The 9,638-nt window shown below is 40.4% G+C and overlaps 1 protein-coding gene across 1 annotated transcript; it reads right to left on the minus strand.

Moving 5' to 3' along the window:
- Window positions 1-8,504: 8,504 nt before the first annotated feature.
- gngt2b (guanine nucleotide binding protein (G protein), gamma transducing activity polypeptide 2b) lies at window positions 8,505-9,094 on the minus strand (the record flags this gene model as incomplete). The annotated part of the gene is made up of 2 exons (XM_084141878.1): window positions 8,505-8,633; window positions 9,011-9,094. 2 exons carry the CDS (start codon window positions 9,092-9,094, stop codon window positions 8,505-8,507), a joined length of 213 nt encoding a protein of 70 aa, XP_083998004.1.
- Window positions 9,095-9,638: the final 544 nt, after the last annotated feature.

The raw sequence follows: 9,638 nt of genomic DNA on the forward strand, positions 1-9,638 counted from the left end.
CCCTTAAGTTTGTTTGCACCATGCTCCCGTCTCCTATGCCTTTACCTTTGATTCATTGCCTAGGCCCGACCCCCAGACAGTGTAAAACCCCTTGCACTGTCACAGACCCATTTTCCCTGTCTGTCTAAATAATGTGTCCTGCAGAGGGAATCTTTACTAAATAAAACTCTCCAAAACTCTCCTCCCTTTGAGAGAAAATGGAATCGCCTTGAAAATGAGAAAATAAACAACATTTTGAATTAATTAAGAACAATTCCTGAAGTTGAATCAAAACAACTTTCAAGCAACTCAAAATATACATAAAATGATAGGGTAAGAACGGTTTCACAAGCAATTTGAAAATGAAGTGTATTAGCCATCTCAGTTTACAGCACCCAACATTAGCATACCAATGGTGAAGGTTCTATAGCCATTTTGTGAGAAACAAGGCAATGATTTTACTCATAGCACACACACATCTATACATTCAGATGGACTTAGCCATATGCACTATGCATAGGAAAACAAACTATTCTTTGTGTCTTAACAGGAGCCAATACATTTTGTCTAGCACTCTGTATACTGTACATCAAAGAAAGCACATTCACAAAAGTAACCTATATAGCCATCACAAATGAATATAGTAACTACTGAGTTGCAAAGGAAGAAATGATTAAAGGCGTCAGCTTGGGTGGACAACATGTCAGTTCATGCTGCAAGAGCTCTGATAGGTTGGAGGACGTCCTCCAGAAGTTGTCATAATTACTGTGTAAGTCTATGGAAGGGAGTGAGAACCACAAGCCTCCTCTGTTTTGTATTGAAGTCAATGTACCCAGAAAAGTATGGAAAGGAGCTGTCCTCCGGCTACACAATGGTGCTACCCTACAGAGTGCTGCTGAGGCTACTGTAGACCTTCATTGCAAAACAGTGTGTTTTAATCAATTATTTGGTGACATATGAATATATTTAGTATAGTTTTATCTAAAATTGTTAACTTTTTAAATGTTTCACTATAAAAAAAAAAAAAGGACATTCACTGAGGAGGATGGTCCTCCCCTTCCTCCTCTGAGGAGCCTCCACTGGTTAAGTGATAATTTTGTGACTAATAAGTCCTATTAGTTGAATTAAGTAAATGCATTCCTCGTTTTACAGAGTAATTATTTGATTGACTATACGTTCATAATTTAGTAGGTCTATTGGTAACTGTTATTCACATTACACAAATCATATACAGTGGGGAAAAAAAGTATTTAGTCAGCCACCAATTGTGCAAGTTCTCCCACTTAAAAAGATAAGAGAGGCCTGTAATTTTTTCATCATAGGTACACGTCAACTATGACAGACAAAATGAGGGAAAAAAAATCCAGAAAATCACATTGTAGGATTTTTAATGAATTTATTTGCAAATTATGGTGGAAAATAAGTATTTGGTCACCTACAAACAAGCAAGATTTCTGGCTCTCACAGACCTGTAACTTCTTCTTTAAGAGGCTCCTCTGTCCTCCACTCGTTACCTGTATTAATGGCACCTGTTTGAACTTGTTATCAGTATAAAAGACACCTGTCCACAACCTCAAACAGTCACACTCCAAACTCCACTATGGCCAAGACCAAAGAGCTGTCAAAGGACACCCGAAACAAAATTGTAGACCTGCACCAGGCTGGGAAGACTGAATCTGCAATAGATAAGCAGCTTAGTTTGAAGAAATCAACTGTGGGAGCAATTATTAGGAAATGGAAGACATACAAGACCACTGATAATCTCCCTCGATCTGGGGCTCCACGCAAGATCTCACCCCGTGGGGTCAAAATGATCACAAGAACGGTGAGCAAAAATCCCAGAACCACACGGGGGGACCTAGTGAATGACCTGCAGAGAGCTGGGACCAAAGTAACAAAGCCTACCATCAGTAACACACTACGCCGCCAGGGACTCAAATCCTGCAGTGCCAGACGTGTCCCCCTGCTTAAGCCAGTACATGTCCAGGCCCATCTGAAGTTTGCTAGAGTGCATTTGGATGATCCAGAAGAGGATTGGGAGAATGTCATATGGTCAGATGAAACCAAAATAGAACTTTTTGGTAAAAACTCAACTCTTGTTTGGAGGACAAAGAATGCTGAGTTGCATCCAAAGAACACCATACCTACTGTGAAGCATGGGGGTGGAAACATCATGCTTTGGGGCTGTTTTTCTGCAAAGGGACCAGGACGACTGATCCATGTAAAGGAAATAATGAATGGGGCCATGTATCGTGAGATTTTGAGTGAAAACCTCCTTCCATCAGCAAGGGCATTGAAGATGAAACGTGGCTGGGTCTTTCAGCATGACAATGATCCCAAACACACCGCCCGGGCAACGAAGGAGTGGCTTCGTAAGAAGCATTTCAAGGTCCTGGAGTGGCCTAGCCAGTCTCCAGATCTCAACCCCATAGAAAATCTTTGGAGGGAGTTGAAAGTCCATGTTGCCCAGCGACAGCCCCAAAACATCACTGCTCTAGAGGAGATCTGCATGGAGGAATGGGCCAAAATACCAGCAACAGTGTGTGAAAACCTTGTGAAGACTTACAGAAAACGTTTGACCTGTGTCATTGCCAACAAAGGGTATATAACAAAGTATTGAGAAACTTTTGTTATTGACCAAATACTTATTTTCCACCATAATTTGCAAATAAATTCATAAAAAATCCTACAATGTGATTTCAGGATTTTTTTCTCTCTCAATTTGTCTGTCATAGTTGACGTGTACCTATGATGAAAATTACAGGCCTCTCTCATCTTTTTAAGTGGGAGAACTTGCACAATTGGTGGCTGACTAAATACATTTTTTCCCCACTGTATGCTTAGCCTCTAACTGTGCAGCTCTGAGCTAAGGTTAACTCAATCACTTAATACCAGGACATTGATTGCAATATATTAGCACTTTGTCTCTCAGCCTCTTAATAATTGTATAACAGTTATCTTGGATACATGTAACTTATAGTATTCCGAGAGGTGATGCAAGGCTAGCTACCTTGACTACACCCATCGGATACGCCTATGGGCCTATAGCATTCACATAATAATGGAGTCAGATTGCTGAATGTGGTTTATTATTAAACACAATTTTAACCTCAACTACAGGTTCAAATGTGCTTGCATTTCAAAATGCTTATCTGCCCGCTTGAAGAGAATAACAAGTTTGAATTGGTTTAGGGAGATAATGTTACGTTATCAGATGAGGTAATTAAGATAAGAGTAGACTTTAAACACAAAGTATTCTGTTTTATTCATTTATGACAGCACTTCAGTTGTGAAAGCATTTCAGAAAAGATGAAGACTGGTTTGGTATTGCACAGTATCTATGATCACCTGTAACCCACATATTGTAAACGAATTAAATATAAGGCTGTAAGCTATTGTAACCGTATTAAATAAAACTTTGGCCCAATGACATAAGTACAATCCAAGAGGATCCTAGATTATAACATTTTATGGCAGTGCCTAATCCACAAGCTGCAAATAGGACACAATGGCCTCAACCACTCCCTCCAAAAGATAGGAAAACACAACATGACCCAACTCTCCAGCAGCATAAATTACAGATCATGTCCTCCTTCACTGTCAAACCTATGAACATCAAAGGCAAACGCTCAGAAGAACGATCACATCCCTGGGAATAAGCCTCACCCTCCCCAATTTACTCAAAACCCATCCAGAAAATCTGTAATTCAGTCAGCAATAATTTCCTTCCACCATCTATGTAGACTAGAGTGCAGAATCTGAATCTCCATACTCCGAGTCGATATTCACGTCATAAGAAGGAATTCCCACATCCACAAATTGGGGAAAACAAACATTCTTTCCCATTGACCGCCATACTAAAAGAGCTAACTTCATTGTCGATTTTTAGTTATACAGAAATAACAGAATCTGTTATGTACAGAGAGGGCAAAGTGTTGTAGACTTTACCCTTTGCCAAAGTTCCAAAAAAGTGTGTTGTTAAGAAGGAGTGCAAGGGCGAATTGAGTTATTGCACATGTGCGTTCCTAAATGGAAATATGCAAATACATGCTAGAACGCACCAATAGGATCTTGCTAGCTCATGCTTTGCTCTACCCACGTCCTTGCCTGTTCTGCCCACTATGATTAATTTGCTCCCATTAGAAACACAGGCTGTGGCCGGGCTATTTTGGGTTAGTAAAAAAAAAAAAGGACTTGAGTCGCCATCACACTCAAGCCCGGTAGGTGGCGGTAATGCACCTAATATTGGTATGCACACCGCCATAACACCTCAATGAAGAAGAAGAAGAACAGTTTAATTGAGAACTTGTTAGAGTGCTCCTGTATGTATCAGACCCACCTTTTTTTCTCTTAGAGATTATTCTGAACTGAGGTCTTAGCCTATTGGTGATAGTTATTTACTCTGTGTTATTCTTTAATGTATCATTATTTCATGTACACTGTAAATGTTTGAGTGTTAATTATTTTGTGACTAATCAATCCTATTAGTTGAATTGAGTAAATGCATTCCTAGTTTTACAGAGTAATTATTTGATTGACTATACGTTCGTAATTTAGCAGGTCTATTGATAACTGTTATTCACACTACACATATCATACAGTGCATTCAGAAAGTATTCAGACTCCTTGACTTTTTGTTACGTTACAGCCTTATTCTAAAATGGATGAAATCGTTTTTTCCCCTCATCAATCTACACACAATACCCCATAATGACATAGCAAAAACAGGTTTAGAAATTTTTGCAAATTAATTACAAATAAAATACTGAAATAAAACATTTACATAAGTATTCAGACCCTTTACTCAGTATTTTGTTGAAGCACCTTTGGCAGTGATTACAGCCCGAGTCTTCTTGGGTATGATGCTACATACTTGGCACACCTGTATTTGGGGAGTTTCTCCCATTCTCCTCTGCAGATCCTCTCAAGCTCTGTCAGGTTGGATGGGGAGCGTCACTGCAAAGCTATTTTCAGGTCTCTCCAGAGATGTTCGATCGGGTTCAAGTCCGGGCTCTGGCTGGGCCACTCAAGGACATTCAGAGACTTGTCCTGAAGCCACTCCTGAGTTGTCTAGGTTGTGTGCTTAGGGTCGTTGTCCTGTTGGAAGGTGAACCTTCACCACAGTCTGAGGTCCTGAGCGCTCTGGAGCAGGTTTTCATCAAGGATCTCTCTGTACTTTGCTCCATTCATCTTTCCCTCGATTCTGACTAGTCTCCCAGTCCCTGCTGCTGAAAAACATCCCCACGTCATGATGCTGCCACCACCATGCTTCACCGTAGGGATGATAACATGTTTCCTCCAGACGTGACGCTTCGCATTCAGGCCAAAGAGTTCAATCTTGGGCCTCCCGACTGGCACAGCAGTCTAAGGCATTGCATCACAGTGCTAGAGGCGTCTCTACAGATCCGGGTTTGATCCCAGGCTGTGTCGCAGCCGGCCGCAACCGGGAGACCCATGAGGCGGCGCACAATTGGCCCAGCATCGTCCGGGTTAGGGGAGGGTTTGGCCGGCCGGGATGTCCTTGTCCCATTGTGCTCTAAGGACTCCTGTGGTGGGCCGGGCGCATGCACGCTGACATGGTCGCCAGTTGGACGGCATTTCCTCCGACACATTGGTGCGGCTGGCTTCCGGGTCACCCTCGGAGCACCGTTACCCGTCGCTCCACAAAAGCCGCGGCCCTTGCAGAGCAAGGGAAACAACTACTTCAATGTCTCAGATCGAGTGACGTCACCGATTGAAATGCTACTAGCGCGCACCGCTAACTAGCTAGCCATTTCACACTCACCCCCCTTTTGACCTCCTCCTTTTCCGCAGCAACCAGTGATCCGATCCGGGTCACGGCACCAATGTAACAGTGTTGCTTCCGTCCCTCTCCTCGCCCCTACCTGGGCTTGATCCAGGGACCCTCTGCACACATCGACAACAGTCACCCTCGAAGCACCGTTACCCGTCGCTCCACAAAAGCCGCGGCCCTTGCAGAGCAAGGGAAACAACTACTTCAATGTCACAGAGCGAGTGACGTCACCGATTGAAATGCTACTAGCGCGCACCGCTAACTAGCTAGCCATTTCACACCGGTTACACATACAAATATAGCCCTAACCGTTCAAATGCTGGAGCCCAGTTCATAGGGGGAAAAAATATTCAACCTGTCACATTGGCTTTAGAAACTACTCCGTTGGTATCACTAGCTTCTGTTTCCCAGTTCTCCTCTACCTTTATATTAATTAAATCTGAATGCATCTGAGAAGTTTAATCTATGAATATATACTTTGATAAACTTGAAATGATAGTTTGTAAACGTGATACAGACAATGAATGAAATACCTACCATATTGAAACTGAATATATACATGTTCAATTTGAACATTCAATAAAAACTTAAATATAATTTTAAGTGAATGCAATATTCGTTCAATTTATGAATTCAATTATTCAATTTAATGAAAAACAAATCATTAATTTAAATACAATTTCAATTCAGAATGAGTAAATTCTGATTCAATTTCTGGTGGCACTAAAATCACTCCATATTTGTCTTTGTTATTTATTGAGGCCCACAAACCTCCACTTATCCAACTGATAAGAAAATGCAAAGTGCTGATAATCTATTCATGGACTTTGAAGTCCTAAATCAAGTAGATGTTGACTTTGAACTATACTATACATGTGTGATACAGAAATCGAACAACTACACATGACAATATGTTTTCATACAGTTTATTATGCTTTAAGACAAGCAAATACAGAAAGGATGAACATTCAAATGTTTTCAGCTACAGTTGTAGTCTGTAGCACCACCAAGGACCCTTCCCAGATAATGTAGGACATTTGGTCAGAATCTTTGACTAACCTATTTGGCTACTTGTACATTTTACCCCTTAAAAATGGCATTACAGTTTCAATATCTCTGGCTCAGAAAGTCAGATTCTTACGAGGTAAAGTTATCCTGGTTCAGTTGGGTCTCCCACAGTTTTCTTAGAGGGTCTACGTCATCAGAATTGTCATCATTTCTGTATATTTGCTTGTCTTAAAGCATAACTGTATGAAAAGTAACTGAGTCCATCCATTCCATAGTCTAAGTGTTTGTTTGATAATCCACTCAGTTTTTGTTGAGAATTTCAGGATATTTGACCTAAATCTATTACTATTTCCATGATGGCCATTTTCACCAGATTTGAACTTTGTGCATCACCCCATCATTGTTTGATCTAGCAAAAACAACAAGCACCTTTCCCATGTTGGCTGGTCTGCTATAAGGCCTGTGTCTGCAGTGCAAGTACTAGAATACACTATGACCCACTGCCACACACTAACAGGGGATTCACAGCTTACAGTAAGCTGTGTGTTTTGTTTTGTTGCTGTTAAAGCAATTAGTCTGGTTGAGCTGAAGGTGCTCTCAGCTTCAGTAGCGCCAACCACTTGACCATTTACCCTTTTATATTATAACACTGACCTATAGGTTGACGTATAGGTTCAATGGTTGTGTTTTGGAGTATGATGCTGTGTATTTGTATTGTGATTTCCTATATTTTCAAGAGAGGTTTTCTAAACTCTGACTGGTCCATTCAAGGTTTTCATGTGATGAGCTGTACATGTCATTGTTTTAGACAAACTATCATTTAACGAGTGAAAAGGTGGACTTTCGCACCTTTTGCATCAGTTACCTAGTTTCCAAATTCGTTATACCAGACTTGTAAAGCCATCACAGCTTACATATGAGATATATATATATATTTTTTACCAGTATGTATACAGTTTTTCTAGAGGGTGAAATTTGGTCTAAGTGGATGGAAAGCTCAAAATGGAAGCCAGGGCTGAGGTACGGGTTATAAGCGATGTACTTGGAGGTTAGGAGGCAGCTGAAGAAGGCCCCCTCCTTGTCCTGACTCATAAATCATATTATACATTACACTAAGAACTACTGAGATGACTTTTACAACTGTCAGGTATCACAGAAGAAGGTGAATGGCATGTTTAGTCCCTTGTTTCAGTAAGACGATACAGTTTCTCCATGGTGTGACTGTTGCTGTGAGATTCGATAGTCGCATCATGAAACTGTCCCGACTCCCGTAGACTGTTCAAGGTTAAATGTGGATACTATACTTTCCATATACCTACTATACATGTAAATTACTATACTTACTATACCCCAATATTTGTTATAGTTTCAATAAGCAGCAAGAAGACTAATCACAATATGTGCTTTTAATTTAGTAGAGGAAAGTGAATAACACCAAGATGAACTAGGTAACAGCCTTACACAGCTAGATGTGTTTATTTACAATTTGACAGACACAATGATATCAACAGAAATATCCAGAGATGGTGAAAGGGGAAATATCTGGCTTCTTGTAACAATACAACATCACCACAAATGTAGCAGTTGTCCTTTTCTCTCTGAGATGTATTTCTGTCTGTCCAAACATCAATCTAAAAGATCAGATTACATTTTTGTTTGAATGCACTCCACGGTCTCTCATTAAATCAAAATGTGTGGCTTCTTTTCCCTGGGTTTGTGTATTCTAGGTTATAATGCAGCCTCCCTTGTCTCCCTTGTAGGGGTTCTTGTCATCTGACACGCCCTTTAGGAGTGGGTCACCCTCCGTTTGGGCCTCCACCCATTCCATTGTCTCCTTGCAATTCACTGACACCTGGTGATGTGAAGAAGAGCAGAAGAATGAGCATACTATTCTCATGCAAGAGAATACTCCACGATTTCTTTGCTTGTTTTGTGGAAAAATGCCTTTGTTCCTTTCAGTTACATGAAAAATGTAATGTTCACATTCATCTGCAGTACAACAGGAAATACAAATGCAGATTGTGTGCAGTGAAATATTATTCTAACTGTACATTCTTTCACTTCTTGTAACCATCTTTCTATGAAAATTATATTGATTTATCTCTATCTAAATCAAATATAACACTATTACAACTACATCTAATTCTCTGCCATCTTTCATGATACATGTTCTATGATTTGGTAACATTTCACCTCAGATATGATGTAATATTGTAAAGAGATACTCACAGCTGTGCGTGTAGTGCTAACTTCAATCTTTAGTTGAGCCAGCTCCATTTGCAGGATTTCCTTATCAGACATATCGCGAGCCATCTTGCCTTTGAAAGAAAAATGAACCCAGAAAATGGTTAGTAGGAAAACAGGAATAGATTATGTGGTATTTAGACAGCTAGAGCATCACTGGCAGACAAGTAATGTAGACTAATCAAGTAATGTAGTCATCAATTCAAGTTACTCTTTTCTTTCTCAAGGAATGTCATTCCCACATCCTCAACATTTCCAATCCATATCCTTTTGTTTCTATTGTTGCTTTAATTATTGCACATTCATTTGATAAAATTATTTATCTAACCAAAACGGACTACATCAACTCTTTACAAACAATGTAAATAAGAAATTAAAGGAATACACAATAATTAAAGTAACCCATCTCTTACCTGTTGAATGGTGGGGTATGCAACAGAGAGAGAAGTCTTAGCTCCTAGGGGCTTGGCTATTGTGAGCTGCTTTCTGATAGACAGTAACTGCACTGACTGACTTACTGATGGGTCTCCGCCTCAACCCTCTTCAGCTGCCAGGCTGATCCAGGTAGGCTTTGCTTTGGGGAGAGGTCGGTACAGGATTGTCACCAATCGTC

This window comes from Coregonus lavaretus, assembly GCF_964263955.1.
Source record: "Coregonus lavaretus genome assembly, chromosome: 25".
Classification (NCBI taxonomy): domain Eukaryota; kingdom Metazoa; phylum Chordata; class Actinopteri; order Salmoniformes; family Salmonidae; genus Coregonus; species Coregonus lavaretus.